Raw genomic sequence first — 15996 nt, forward strand, 5'->3', positions numbered from 1 at the left:
CTATTTATCTCCGTCAATCACTCGCATTCCAAACACATGGTAACATCTATTCGGTGGTTGTTGTCCACAAACCAATGGGTGATGCCACGATGACTCCGTCCACATGCAGTCTATGGCAATCACTCCTGTATGGCCTTATGGGGGCACAGGTAACAAGATATCTGATCCATTGTCTATATAAGAGAGATTAAAAAACAAGCTTTAAAACCGATTTATTTCTCTTCAAACAACACAACGCTGACATATTATCACTGTTAAGGAGGACAGGATTCTTTCATCCCAGCGTAGCGTCTCATTTGATTTGTTGACTTTGTTAGACAACGGAAGTTGAACTGAACTCGACAGCTCCTTTCTTGACTCAAAAGGGGTCATGAAGCAGCCTCGGGGGGGCTTGTTGGTTCTGTCTGTGGCCCGCTCTGACACATCCCTCCAGAACCGTGGCTCGCAGCCCGGATTACTCCCTTAACCGCCGTTGACGCACATGCGGCTGCTGCCAACACTTAATAGAGGCTCGTAATATTTTCCCCCTTGTCTATGTCTTTTTACCTGTACCTTTTTAATACAGCCCTCTATACCGCTGTTTGTACATGCTTACAGGAGTTGAAACGCCACCATAAAACCTCCAACGCAAGTGTTGCGTGCCTCACCTCCACAAACGGGTCTCCCTGTGCGTGTTTCTTTTTGCCTTAAGGTGTCAACGCTAAGACATCAAGACTTTCTTAACAGCTAGAATTTATAAACAATTAAATGAACCACTTACGTAAACATGCCCGCCCACCATTTCTCTGTGTGAACAGGCACCTTCTGTTTAAATCAGGACTTGGAAGAAAATGGCTTGTAAAAGTGCTTGTAAGACTTTGATTGATATGAAAAAGCTCCTCAGCTGAAGTGTTTTCGTTTCACTTTTCATGTTGAAGATGGCCTTAGATTGAACTTCTGGGACGCTCTTTATGGATCCTTCCTCTTGTGATCTCTTGCTTGGTGTCACAAACCACTGTTCAGTTCGCCCACCTTCAATTCCACCTCAGTATAATTGGACGCGCTGGCCAGAGGTGACTGAAAGCCGCGTTGTTCTCTGTGCTTCCAGGTACATGACCGCGCTGACGGACTCTGAGGAAGAAGAAGAGCAAAGCGATGCGGAGGAGGAGGACGATGTCGAAGAACAACCTGCAGACAAGCTGTGTGTCCTCCTTGAGAGGATCGACAGCTTGCGTCAGGGCTCCGATTCGGACAAAAGGGAATGTCTCAACCTCCTCCTGGAGCAGAGGGAGGAGGTAAGCTCACCCCTCTCAACATTAGCGCTCCTGTAGCTCAATTAATACACAAAAGCGTGTCTTAACCCTTCGTTATGCTTGTGTAGTTTGGACAGAACTCCACATTTCTTTGGCGGCTAATCCGGGCTTACTGTGATGTTCACGACATCAGCTCCACCCTGGAGGAGAAGAAGACCACTGCGGAAACTGGTAATCAACTAAACCTTCATTGTGTAGCTCCTCGCTCGCCACACGGGCCGCTCTTGATGGGAGATGCTAGTGCATCAAAACCACAGCTGTTTTTCTGGCTAAACCCTAATGCCAGAAGGATGCCAGGCTGCATGATGCAGTGGCCTCAGTTGCTTGACCCACAACGAATCATCAGGAAGGGCAACTTCAAAATAACATGGAATGGATGGGATCAATGTCCACCTTAGCAGGAAAGCCCTCGTTAGCACACATTGGTGGATTGTATTACCGTGATTTCCGCGACTACACAGCGCACCGCAATGTAAGCAGCACCACCTAAATTTAGAATGAAAAAAAGATGTGTACATATATAAGTCGCACCGGTCTATAAGCCGCAGTGCTTCACATTACCATCTGATATACGGTCGACGGGGGGGGCACGTACCGTCCAAAAATGACAGTACATAGAAATCAGATCGAGTCAAATCGTGCATTGGTACAGCAGCCTCTCAGCCACAAAAGCCACATCAAGTTTATATTTCCGATTTGTGTCCTTTTTAATTAAGCAAAATCTCTGGTTGTCGTGGTGGAAAAAGGCCCGTGCATCAGTTAAAGATTCTCTACACTGTGGTTTGGGGCTTATCCAGATAAATAGAAAAAACAAATGTTTAAACAAAACGTTCCTGGATCGCACTGAAGAGCTTCAGCAGGAGAGTTTCAGACGTTTAAAATGTAATTTTTCTTCTTTTTTTGATTTTTATATTTAAAGAAAAGAACATGCACATGTTTTTTTTTGTTAATAAATTGACCAATTAGTCATGCAGTTTTGTACACTCAACCAAAGGAGTCCCCTTTGCGGTTCAGTAGAGAAAATGCACCTCCATATTGACTTCACCTGCTCCAGCATATAAACGATAAACTATCAGTTTTACAAAATTGCCATTCCATGATGCCATCTTTGCACGGGCAGAGAACAAATGCATCTCAGATTTCATGATTTGAAGTGCCAGAGTTACAAAGACTAAAAGAAAAATGTATCTATTTAGATTTTACGATTGCAATTGACCAAACATTAATCTTACACGGCTGAAAATAAAATTGTTATTGTAAGTTCCTGCACCAATTAAATTTTTTTTTTTTTAGAGCCTTCTCAAACAATGTGACATCCGATCCACCCTGCTCAATCAGCGTGTAGTTAAGTGTGTGTTCCACACTGTAAATAGGCTGTGCACTCAACAAAGAGGACACCTTTCGCTCTCTAAGTCACCTTTTCTTGGTTTTACTAATACGTAAGGTAGTCTCTAATGATTAGGCTGTTTTGTGATTCGACTGCACATCAAACTGGACTGACATGTTTCTCAATAATCCTTCCTCGTCTACGTTCCTCTAATCTGAGCCGGCCAGGTGCTTCCTGGATAGACGAAGTGTGAATGCGTTTGACATTGTGTCTTGACGGGGCTATTTAAAGCAACGGCGCATCATGTTCAACATTCATTATGATATTATTAGTGCAGCTCGAATGAGACGCTTTCCACTGAGCGATCAAGGCCTTGGAGCGTATCGCTGTCCTTGCATTGCGTTTCATCTCACTCGTGTTTGTAGTCTTTGTTGCTGTGCCCTGAGATGTTTCCATAGGTATGAACATCCTGTCAGCACAACCCCTTTGTCTGTACTCTACCACGCTGTCTTAGTTTGTTGTGTGAGCCCGTCCTGGTTGAAGTGAGTTGTGTTGAGATTGTATTCCAGTGGTGCGTCATTATCTCTTCTCCCTCTTTCCTTCGCTCTCAGGCAAGAGGGCTGGCGAGGAGGCGGTGGGCCTGAACCCCGCGTGTGCCGAAAGCCATCAGTGGTAGGTTGCATTGTTTCCTTCCTTCCACATTCAAATGTTGGCGCTGCACATGGCGAAAACAACTCCATCGCAGGCACTTTAAGGTGCAGTTTGACCGCATGTGACCCCGCCGTCACTGAGCCCCGATGTTGTGAAGTTAAACTGTTTCAGTAAAACGCTGAGGCGGAATGACAGTGCAGACACAGGTACTTTCCCCAGATGAGAGGCGACGTGCTCTTAGGTGACTTGTCGGAGCCTCGGGCAGCCGTTCCTCAGCGTTGAGCGGATGTTTACTCACACATTTAATTTCATTAAGAAACATAGCCGAGTGGATCGGATGTGAATTGCGTCGGCCTACTTTTTGGATTAAACCACAATAGAGCAGAGTCTGCAAAGAAACGGGATTATTTAGTCTAATGAAAGAATGACACAGTGGTTGCGGTCATGCACGTTAGTGCCATCTCCTCCCTGCACATCATCCCAAGATCCATTTTCAGTTTAATCATAGATGAATGTTCTTAAGGACTGCAACAAGGAATCGACTTAAAATTTGATTATTAAAAGCGTTGGCAACAAATTTCATCACGGGGGGGGTAGTAGTCGGGCGAACGAGTCGCAGCGGTCACCAAATGGAACAGCAGCGCTGAATGAAAAAAACAGGGAACCGTTCCAGACCTTCTTGGTCATTTTCTTACTCAGAAGACTTACACTTATCGGAGTCGGGCAGGGTTGCTTTAAATGAAACGAATGTGTTAGTTATTAAGCACTACAACGATTATTGAGCCCCTCAAACAGCAGCATGTTGGAGTTCTTTTGTTCGTTTTGGAACGCAACACGCCTCCAGCAGATCTCCTGCTGCTGCCGTTTACTGGTTATCCAGCTTGACCTGCTAGCGTTAGCTCGTCAATAACAGCAGTAAAGCTAAATACATTAAGAAACACAACTTTATTCAGTTGCCTTTTTTGGACCATTCATTTTTCAATATGTTGTCATGTACATTCTGTGCTTCGTCCCATATCAGTTATTGTTGACAAATATATTTGTGTGTTGTACTTTTTAATATCATTTTGTAGCATTTGGTCATCTTAGGCTTGTTTAAATATGGTGTATATATTTACTTAACTTACACTACAATGATGGTAATAATTTCATGAATAAGTGAACTTGGGGGTGTGTGTGCGCTGCAGTGAGTGTGTGAGCGTGTGTGTCTGTGGTGTAGTGCAGAACAAGTTCTGACGTTCAAATAAATCCACCTATTATGTTATTATGTCCTAGGAGCAACCTGTTTGTGCACTTTCTAAAGTGTTTTTTGCACAGTTTTCTTTGCACTGTCAGTTCTGCTTTTGAATAAATGGTTGGAAATGAATACTTTTTATCTGATTTAATCGATTAATCCAAAAAATAATTGACAGAGTAATCAATTATCAAAATAATCGTTATGCTTTTGTTGTTCTTGCCGTGCATATTTTGTGCTTAAAGTCTTGCTGTTGATGGCTTAGTGCGTAGACATTGTGTATTTGTGTCCATCCCATCACGTGTCTCCTTGTTTCTGTGATTTATTTTCTGACTCGGTCGACAGAAATAAGAGACAAATTTGCTGCTGATGCTAGTGGACATGCAAAATTGACTCATTTTCTCTCTTTGAGTGGATATTGAGTCGATGGGAATTTTGCCGCCCCTGGTGATTCTCACACAAAGGAAATCGGTTGAACCCCTGTCTGCATCCCCGGTTGCTTTGTGACGCAGCGTAAAATCCCCCTGCTTTTTAATTAGTTGTGAAGAGTGGTGGTGCATTCCTCATCTGAAACGCTGCTCGTGTCAAAACTTGACTGCCGATCACACGTGAAATAAAGAGACGACAACTGCACCAGATGCAGCTCTTGGATGAAACCTGCAACTGCTGAGGTCAAAGTTTACATTGAATTGCAAACCATAGAAAGACCTCTTTTGCTTGGGGTTCCCTACCTGGTGTTGAACATCAAACACTGAGCAAACAAGTCCATACAGCAAGCTGCGTGGTGATTGTCCGCATAAAAGCAATAGTTTCCCCACTGTGTGTATTTGGCACCGTTAGTTACATTCCCTGAAGCGGTGTCCTGTGTGCTGGAGATCATGTGGTTACTTTCTGCACACACGCATGTGGATTTTTCACATGGAAAACCGAGCGTTTGCTCTGTCCGTTAGGGAATAATTAGTATTAGCTCATGCAAACACCTCCGCACTCGAGCCGTCAAGGGAAATAGCATGCAGAGTTTGTTTAGTTAATTAAGAGCAGCTTTGAAAAAGCTTAATGCTTAATCCCACATCCACTAATGCGGCCTGAGTTGAATGGACAGGCCAAAGCAGGCGAACAGAGAGCGCCTCGCCACAGGGAGGAGGCCGGGGCCGGTGCCAGGCGGTGTTGCAAGGAAGTTTACGTCTGAGGTAACTGTTTACTTAGTGCGCTGATGCCGTGAGAAAACTTGTCACCTGTTTTCCTGAATGCCGCCTGGCTTGTCACGCTTTGGCAGGTGATGTTGAGGTGAGCTGCCAGTTTGTTTCCCTGTTAGAATGAAAGGGGAAACCCAGAATATATGTTGTTTGGTTTTGATGCACTGTAATTTTGATTTGTTTTGTTATATGTTCATTTCATTGTGGGTCTCGATAACCAAAACTAGAACTTATTCTTGGTCTTTCACTCAATCTGGCTAAAGTCTTTGATTGGCAGGTTTAACCGCATGCTTGACAAAAGCTTTATTCCAAAACTTCCACTTTGATGACACGCAAACTGGTGGTGATAACCGGTTTTACACATCTTCAATTAGTTCTTAATTACTGCTTATGGTCCGTGACTACATGCAGATTCAGAGAAAATGATGATGACATTTGCTCTGAATCTTCCACCAATTGAAGGTTCAAAACATTCATATTTTATTTCATTAATGCAAGTAAAACATTTTTTACAGCATCTAGAAATTGTCTTAATGGATTGTCACGCAGAGATCTTTGAGTGACAGCTTAGCGGGCCTCAACAAACTCTACGCTCTGTTGTATCTTGCTGTTACATAACATTGATTTCTTCCCAGCTTGTTTGATAGGTTGGACCATGTTCAAATGTTTAGTCATTTGATAAAGTTGACGTGTTAGCTAGCATGTTATTGTTCAACTGTGGCTTCAAATGTCTGTTTTTTTTTAATTGTCCGCATTCACATTAGCTTTGGTAATCACCTGCAAAAAAACAATAACTGCGACCATTCTGCAAGTTTGTTTTTCTTTGTACAGCAGCAGGCTGATGACCGTTGTGAAAGGTCCCACTTTGTTATCATAGAACCAGTTATTACACTGAATTACCCAGAGCATTTACCCATGAAACAATGTCCTCGTGCAGCCTCGCCCTCGACACGTTATTTTTTAACCTCGTACAGTCCGAAAAAACTCGCCAGCGTCGATGCTGATCCTGTCCAATGGCCCTCTGAAGAGCCGAAGTGATGACGAGTGTGACGTTCTTATGACCGCTGTCACGTCACAAGATCTCTGTACTCTTTCCCGGGAGGCAAAGGCGCTCAGCGGCCACCTCCTCAGCTGTCACCTCTTCATTCTCTGATTAGTTTTTTATGCAGTTTTTTATTATTTTTTGGTTTTAGTCCCAGTGAACGGCGGAGCGCACAGTGCCCTTTCGTGGGCTTCCACGGGGTGCTTTCGGGACAGTGAGTGTGAAGCCTATGTGTATAATCTCAGCGGGCTGACGACGTGGTCGCATTCCCGCATCGCCGGCTTTGTTTATAGGTGCGTTTTCCCGTGATCCCACGTAAATCCCTGGTTATCGGGCCTCTCCCAGGGTACAAGGGCCCAAGGATTAAGCCCACAGCCTGTGGCACTGCCAGTTGGGGGGGGTGAAAGGGGTAATTTCAAAAACACGTCGCGGACACTCGTTGGCGTCACCGTAGCCGTGGAAACCCCGCGTGCCAGTCCCTCGCTGTGGGAACGAATGGAAACGCAGCTACAAAAACACACTAGCTCACTGGGTCGAGGGCGCAGAGCATCCTCACGCACGCTCTCCATGAATTCCTCGAGTCCCTGCTCCCGCTTCTATACATGTTTGAGCCTGGAGTCCGGGCCCCTCCCCCCCCGCGCCCTTCAATGAGTTCTCTTTGTTTGCATTGGAAGACTGAAATCAAATCTGCTTTTTCCGCCCAAACAGCAGGCACCTTTTTGATTTTGCCCGATAGAGAGGGGGGAGGGGGGGGGGGGGGGTCAATGTGCAGGTGATACAAACACAACCTAACCTTGCGCAATAAAGCAGTCTGTCCTCCTCTCAGCCCCACCCAACCTCCCCCCTTCTCTAGATATATAATGACCTCCCACACCGTGTGCATAAAAGGTTCTACTTTTGAAGTACATTTATGGATACTAATCATAAACAAGGATGATCTTTGGCAACAACTCCACAGGCTACGTTCAGGTGCAGAGTTGAGCCAACACTGCTGAATGCCAGAGCAATTATGAGCAGATCTGCCATTGGCACGCTGTGGTGCGCATGTTTCTCAACAAACACTGCCAGGATTGCTACATGCTGAATAATGTTTGAGCTAGCCAATCAAAGGGAAGCCAAAACTATGTGTTAACTATGTGGTAGCCTGGATGTTGAGCAATCTCTACCACAGCCCTCACCTGGGCTTTGCTGGAGCTCAATTGTGATTAAAATTCCCCTGTGTTATGCTGTTGTTCTCATCGCTTCACTAGAAAAATGCATTTCATCACATTAGCATATCACCAAAGGGATTTATTTACTCAGCCAACGTGGCTAAAACGGCAGCAAATGGTCCCCTACCAGTTAAGGGTATTTTTAATTAATGTTAATCCAATATTTCTCAGGGGCAATCTCCAAGCCAAAAGAATCCATTCACAAATGTCAGACACCTCCGAGCACGCACACACAGTTCCAAACTCCGACTACCATCAGCACCACCATGTCAGACGACACCGTGAAGACGACCTTTTGCACACGGCCAATCCTTCGTCTCGGTGGAGTTTGACAGAGTACCAGCAGGATTAAAGCGGCCACGCAGTCAAAAGACTTTGATCAGCTCTCTCCTCTCCAAACCCACAGCGTCATGCTTACTTACAGATCCCAGAGCTGAGATGGCCTTTTGTTTGCCCTCCACCTGCCCACTGGTCCAAGGCGGCGTGTTAATTAGTGTGTGAAGGAGTAAGGTGAAGCAGCCCAGCGCTGTAGCGATGTAGCCCTAATGAGGAGCCTCACTACAGAGGGTTGAATGTTCTTTCCAGTCCTCTTGGTTTCTCACTCTTAGTGACCCAGAGAAAAGGTGGCGTGACTGGCAAGTTCCCCCCAGCCGTTCTAACTCGATGTAACTGTGATCATACCCCACATACTCCCAAAACGTTATCTGCGTTATCAAGTGGGTAGACCCGCATATTGTCCATTTTGGGAGGTTAGAAAACAATTAACTGTCCCAAATAACCTGTAAACACCTGAGACACGGCTCATCATCATAACACTGTCCCTCCACAGGTATGCCATCATGTGTGGAATAATGGCAGAATATGAAACGGTGCAGAACAAGATAAAGAACGGATACATCTTCAAGGTAAGCTGCTGCCTTAACACACTCTGCACTCAAGTCATATGTTGGTGCCTCAGACTGTGCACGATCTCAAGGGTGTTTTGTGACTACGTGCAAAGTTCGGCGCATACCTTTTTCAATTCCCTGTTGATTATTGCTTCTCCCGTGTACTCCGAGGAGAAGGGGATGGCCACTGGTATCGCTTAAGCCAGTAAGCCCCTCCTACAGACGTTTTGTTGCATAATGCGAGACAGAGTGTGGACCGCCGGCACGTAGCATTTTATCTTCTGTCAGCGGCTTGCACGAAAAGAACCCTGTGTGCCTGAAAAACTCTTGACAGGTGAAAGAGAATGCCAGGGAGGGAAGATATGACGGTAAAACGGGGAGGAGGAAATAGAAGTGTGTGCATTTATCTGGGTGTGTGTGTGTATGTGTGTGTTTGTGGGACAGCCAGGAGTGCATTGTAACTCTGTGAGATCGCGTGTGTGAGTGGTGTTTGTGAAATACTTGTGGGTTGGTGAAGCAGGACAGATCAGGTCAGAACACAAGGCAATGGAAATAGCAGCCGTGTCATGAATCAACAGTGCAAATCTTTGTGTGTGTGTGTGTGCGCGTGCATGTGTGTCCCCTCCCAGGATCATCTGGATAAAGCCATCGGGCTGAAGCCCCAGGACCCTTTGTCCTACTACCTTCTGGGCCGCTGGTGCTACGCTGTACGTGAGGCTCTACGACACACACACACACACACACACACACACACACACACACACACACACACACACGTGTCTTTGTGCACAGACACAAGCTGTGAACTTATGGAGGCTGCCATGTCTGCGTGACCTCACCCACCCACGGTTTCCCTTCATTCATTCTCACTGTTTAGGTTTCCCCTGAGGTTTTCCCTCCCTCCCCCTCACTCCCACCCGAGCGTGATATTTGCAGAAAGCGCGACGGGAGGTTAACACTAGCCATTGTTAGCTTTAGATCAGATTGTACCAGACATTTTCATCCTGTTTCGCCTCTTGTTTTTTCCTGCGCTGGGCAGTCGTTGCTATGGTGGTCGCGCCTCGTCCGACAACAAATGCGGATCATTTTGAAAATGATTTGTTATGGTTACGTGTGCCCCGCCATGGGGCGCTTCCGGTTGTTTTCACCCCATGATGATGCACTGCTTGTATTGAGCGGTTGTGTTTGAAGGGTTCCGCTGCACCTACGATCAGACACTGGCTCTGATGGAGGGTGCACTGGAACACTGCATGATGGACTCCTGGCCATTGTCATCTTTTGTGAAAAGCACCTGTGGTCATGGAATTACTGGAAAGGTGGCAGACGGGTGATATCCATAAAGAAGATCTGATGAGAAACTCAGGTTTTGCATAGACCGACATAGATGTAGGAATGTGTACATATAGGTATATTGAGCTTTTTGGAACATTTTATTAAAAATATATATTTTAACTTCATTGCCACGAATAATGACAACAGCTCATTAGTGATGTCTCAACAACATTAACATTATGGTTTTCCCAGACCTCCTACCTTGATGCAAAGTGTACTATAGGACCACTGTGACGTCCCCATTGGGTGGGGTTACAGAGGCAACGCAAAGCACACCACCCGTTTTTTGACTCTCAGGTGTTCTGACTATTCTGCAGGTGGCTCAGTTGTCATGGATTGAGAGGAAAGTTGCTGCAACTTTATTTGGAGAGCCTCCGAGTGCTACAGTTGAAGACGCACTGAGTAATTTTCTGAAGGTACAGTTCCTGTCCAATCACTCTACTGTGTGCTTTTTAAATGTTTAACTTTTTTTTTTTTTACATGTGTAACTCCTTATGCTTAAAGACAAACTGTCTTTGCAAGGTGTCGTTGTGTGAAACACGTATCACCTCACATTGAAAATGTAGTTTGGAAATGCCGCCATCATGGAGAGAGTGAGATGTAACGAGTACAAAAGGCACACATTCGAAGGCTGTCACGGTGCCTTTAATGCAGATACTCATAAGCAGACTTCAAACACTTCCCTATTTCTCATCTCCACCCACCTGAACAAACACTTTGCGGGAGTTTTGGTTTTGGTGAAGTGTCGATCATAGCAGCTCAACGTTGTCAATGTCTTTATGTTTTCATAAGGGTTGGGCTTTCGGGTGCTGTTTGAAGATCCGAACACACTTTGTTTAAAGCTTATTTATGCTTCCACCCAGTGTGCCTGGTATGCTAACAGAGTTACACAGAAATGGAGACTAAGTCCAACTCCTCACGGTTTAATTGAATTGAATGTTCTGGCCTAAGCTGCCCCTGGTTATGAAACGCACAGTGTTTCCACTCCTCTCTCCCTAAGGCCCTTCAAATGATACCTGTAGGACAGTTGACCTGGCTGACGTCAACCTTTCTTTTTGTGTTCAGGTTGAGGAGATCCAGCCAGGATATTCCAAAAGCAACTATGCTTTTCTGGCTAAGGTCAGTAGCAGAGACTCAAAGTCGTCCGTGGTGTGTTTACGGAGTGGCATCCCACTGAGAAGCAACGATGCAATGTTTCTTTTCTCTGGCAGTGCTACAAAGACCTGGGCCGGAGGGATAAGGCCAGGAAGATGTGTGAAGCTGCTTCTTCGATGAACACTGTAACCAAAGAGGTAGACCTCATCATCACTACTAATCATTCACAGCTCCTCCCCCTGCAATATAATACACAGTGGAATACAATTGTATTATATTCTCTTGTTCATTCATTTCATTATGGTCTGTCTCAATCTCCAGGTGATGTGGTGATTCACTTTTACACTGTAGACTTCTATTTCCAGCTTTTGAACCTGTTCTCACTCTTTAATCAAACTACCCTGGATACATTCTTCAAATGCATGTTGGAAACCTGTCCTACCGAAATTGCTCTATTCATGATTCGAGGTTGCATTCTACTGTGGACACCTTTTTGATTTATTTTACTTTGAATTATGTTTTTTTTTTTCTCAGGATCAAGAGGCACAAAAGGAGCTGGAACTACTTTGCCCAGCGCTTGGAGTGTGAGTGTGTGAGTGAGTGAGTGAGTGAGTGAGTGAGTGAGTGAGTGAGTGTGTGTGTGTGTGTGTGTGTGTGTGTGTGTGTGTGTGTGTGTGTGTGTGTGTGTGTGTGTGTGTGTGTGTGTGTGTGTGTGTGTGTGTGTGTGTGTGTGTGTGTGTGTGTGTGTGTGTGTGTGTGTGTGTGTGTGTGTGTGTGTGTGTGTGTGTGTGTGTGTGAGTGTGTGTGGATACAGTCTATGTTGAGAGGCCACCACGTTAATTCACTCTATGAGTGGGGGGGAGGGGGGGGGGGGTGCTGGGACACTATTAGCAATCAGAACCGTGCTTAAATCTGATTTGTATTTGTAGTTGTTTTCTTCTGAGTGGGGGAAAACAAAAACACCTAGTTGTACCAAATGGGTGAGACAATTGGTGTTCACATGTTTTTGTGTCCGTGAAGTGGCCGGATAAATGAAACGAATAATACTTCTATTTAGCGTGATTGTTAGTGTACATTTGTGTATTGCCAGTCGATCAATGTGAGCTTTGGCTCTGATAGTGAAAGTGGGTCTCAAGGATACTCGATTACCTCCACAACAAAGGCCTGTCACATTCTGTGAACTGAGCCACAGGACTTGCTCTTCCATCCGTTTTAGTGTCGCATCTCCCATCACACGAGTGCAAATAATAAAAGCACATCAGGCAATATTTTTACAATACCACAATTTACCAATGATACCGTCTGTTTTACCTGGAACTCTGAGTGTTTCCAAAAAGACAATATATCTGTCTTTAAGGAACCTTACATTTGTACCGTAATCACATTGAGGGATAACCATGTTGAGAATTAAATTCATAATTCAAAGATGTATTTGTAACTCTTACTGAGAGGTAATATGATCCAACTGCACAGGTGTTTTGGGGCAAATCGCCTTTTTAATTCAGAGTTCTTGCTGTAACCTTTTTAGGGATGTTTCTATTGTTCTGGGAATTTCTGAATACTGTTGATTTCCAAAGTTGTCCTTTGAAAAGATTGGTCTAATGTAGTAGTTGTGTTTTTTCCCAGTGTAACTTCAAGTCATTTTATCTGGGCATCTGTTTCATGTAAAGTTCTCCAATGCTACAGAAAAGGGGTGAGGTCATCAGGGGGCAAGGCTCCGACGTGTAATGTGTGAAGTTAGAAGAACAAGAAATGCTTTAATGTTTATAGAAGGCTGCGATTACACTACAATACGCCGTGTACTTAAGCTAATTATCCTGCTTACGGGTCAGTAAAGGTGTTCGGTCAGGTTTTACTTAATGAAAGAAAACACTCTGGTCCACAAAGGCCACTATGTGTCATCCACCAAGTGACCAAACAAGATGATCAGGTTTCATCAGTGCACTGAAGAACAAATGACATGTATTTTTGTAAATAAGTGGCCTCTGTGATGAGCATGCTGAGGGAGTTTTGAATGGGAAGTGGTGGGTAAGTTTGGGGTTTTGTCATCTTTCTTTTTTTTCTGTAACTGAAATGTTGGACCAATGGATCAGGGCTATAGCAGATGAGTCAGGCATGATGTGATGGAACATGCTCTACGATTACATGTCAGGGTAATGGGACCAACATGTGGCCTGATCTGACGGCTAAATGTTTTACTTTTTAACTGTTTTATGCATTTTTTATGACATTTCACTTGATACTGTTTCAAGTGTGGTGTATTTTAGAGATTAATTATTGAGTGAAAGCATGAGGCATTTGTTTTGTTTACTTTTGAGATTTTGTTGGGGTCAGTGTGATTCATTTTCAATCTATGTTTATTAGAGCAAATTGAATCAAAACAGAAATGACTGAATCCATTTGTCACTACAGATGTTTGTACCGGCACTACGGATGGATCTGATCTTCTCTAAATGCCAGAATATATACAATATTCCTCAAAGCTCATACACTACAGAGAATATACTGTACAATGTCGTAGGCTGGATGATTAATGGTACAATAGTCTATAATAAAGTCTGAAATATCAATGTCAGTTTTTTTGTGTTGATTGCTGAAGAGCTTGTTTGTGTGCTTGTTAGTTTTATTGCAGAGTGCTTATAATAAAAATGCGCTGTTATTTTTAAAAGGGGGGAGCATAAACTACATTGATCTTAATCCATAAACAATTTAAACTTGTGTGTGGAGTTCTCCAGCTTTTCTTCCCAGACGACACATCTTGTTTCAGGAAAATCTGGAACTTGGTCCTGGATCAGATTCAGGCCACCAGTCCATTCATGTCGTAGCCTCTTTTTGTTTATAGAGTCATGAAAATGTCACCTCACCTTGACCGATTTCTTAAGCCTCCTGTGCACCTCATTTAGAAGCAGGAGTTGAAAGTGCTCCAGAGTTCACCTTGTCACTGTTTTCTGGTTATTCAAAGGCATCACGTCACATGTCTTTGTAAGTGATTGCATCTGATCTTGATGCCTGTACGTGCTTGGCCTTGAAGACAAGGACAAAGTGCAAAAGATGCTACTTTCAGATTTTCCCGCTGGTGAAGTACAAAGAGCAGGTCAATTTCCCTTTTGACTTTGTCACATGTGGTTTGTTTTTTAGGGGCCTGTTCAGGATATTCACAAATTTGCTTTCTGGCACCATTAGGCGAGAAGATGTGTTTTCTCTGATCGCTTCCCTTTAAACTCGAGACCGCGGCCAGTTAGCTTGATGCATAGAAAACGTTGAGACGAGTAGCGTGGCTGTGTCCAAGTTCAAACAATATTCAGCCCCTCTAAAGCTCACTATTTTAAACAGCACACATTATTTGATCAAATGAGTAAAAAAAATAATTTAAAGACATGTATAGTTGTTTTTCTAAGATCATGTTCCTCACTAGTTCTGGGCTATCTGGCGTATTGTTATTCTCGGTTACTTTGCATATTGAATCAAACAAGAGGTGTAAATTGCTGATCTTTATGGCCGCCTCTTAGCAAAATGTATTTTTACATTTACATTACAAATGTATCTGGCTATTTGTGCCATGTAAACCTAAGAAGTGTTGCGGCGTGGCTTTTTTAGGTTGTAGTTGGCTGCCTCTTGTGTCCCTGGGTTAACTTCACTTCCTGCCCTGTCCTCCCCTGTGATTGTCCTCCGTGTCCATGATTGTTTCCACCTGTGTCCAACCACCTGCACCTTCCCTGTGTGTTTAAGACCTGTGTGTCTCTGGTCCCTTGTCGAGTCATTACGTTGTTTGCTCCTGTCCTGAGCCCTGGTTTGCCCCCAGGCATTTTGGTAATGAGAGTATTTTTCTGCCTGACGTATGCATTTGAGTCCTGCTTCTACCACCCTGTTGTGACAAGAGGACATGTAATAGAAAAGTCCTTTATCAAGAAGAGGTCTCCAGATTGTGTAACCATGCTGGTGTTACCTTTAGACCCTTCCATTTTAATTTGTATAGTGCTTTAGCCTTGAAATGCATGTGGTCTTCTGATGAAAGGAAAAAGCTCAGTTAATCAAAATACCAAAAACTAGTGGCCCCACGTGCACCTGGTGCCTTTGGGGCTCCTGAGGACAGTTACCTGCCGAGTCTATAAATGAATGACTTCATGTCTCTGTCGTCAGTGTCCCTCCAGTCCCGGGTTGTCTGGTCCTCATCCACTCTGCCAGGATATAGATCATCGTCCGCACTAGTGTTCCTTCATTCCTGAGCTCCTATCAGTCAGTTTCAACATTCATTGAGATCTCCACCTATCCCCTGATTCCCAATCGTTGAGCCCGTCTGAGTTACACATCTCTCAGTCTGATGATGTGCGTGTCTTTTCCACCGCAGCACCTGCTTTCTCGCGTAAGACGTGACTTTTCACCCATCGTCCTTTTATTCAGCACACACCTCAGAAACGTGTGTTTCCTTTTGTGTTTTTCTTGAGTTGAATATGGCTGTGCTGTATATTAGGAGCATTTGCTTCCTCTTACAGCTTCCTGTAATGCAAGGAGGGAAACACAACAAAAGCACTACCCCCCTGGAGGCAGATATTGTCTACTGTCCTGACTGAAGTCATTATCCCGCTGATAGAGGCTGACGTTGCTCACAGAATCGCCAGCATCCGAGAGGCTTGTTTGTCTTTGATGATCAGTCAGCTTACATTTGAAAACTTGAAAAAGTGAAAACGGAAAACGGTTGTTGTTGGAAAGTTGCCCCACATGACCTTAC

General features: G+C 44.3%; 1 protein-coding gene across 5 annotated transcripts in view; it reads left to right on the forward strand.

The window, feature by feature from the left end:
- Window positions 1–15996, forward strand: part of LOC119214173 (regulator of microtubule dynamics protein 2) — a 93338-nt gene that overhangs the window by 10180 nt on the left and 67162 nt on the right. For 4 of the 5 annotated variants that reach the window (XM_037465718.2, XM_037465719.2, XM_037465720.2 and 1 more), the window contains exons 3-11: window positions 1088–1274; window positions 1361–1463; window positions 3231–3291; window positions 8783–8858; window positions 9470–9547; window positions 10490–10588; window positions 11238–11291; window positions 11384–11464; window positions 11802–13837. In XM_037465718.2, the coding sequence (XP_037321615.2) occupies window positions 1088–1274; window positions 1361–1463; window positions 3231–3291; window positions 8783–8858; window positions 9470–9547; window positions 10490–10588; window positions 11238–11291; window positions 11384–11464; window positions 11802–11855 (793 nt within the window). In that variant the 3' untranslated portion in view covers window positions 11856–13837. Of the gene's footprint in view, window positions 1–1087; window positions 1275–1360; window positions 1464–3230; window positions 3292–8782; window positions 8859–9469; window positions 9548–10489; window positions 10589–11237; window positions 11292–11383; window positions 11465–11801; window positions 13838–15996 lie in introns of those variants that run through there. The other variant, XM_062566430.1, reaches the window with a different exon arrangement.

Source organism: Pungitius pungitius, chromosome 13 (assembly GCF_949316345.1).
Source record: "Pungitius pungitius chromosome 13, fPunPun2.1, whole genome shotgun sequence".
NCBI classification, from domain to species: domain Eukaryota; kingdom Metazoa; phylum Chordata; class Actinopteri; order Perciformes; family Gasterosteidae; genus Pungitius; species Pungitius pungitius.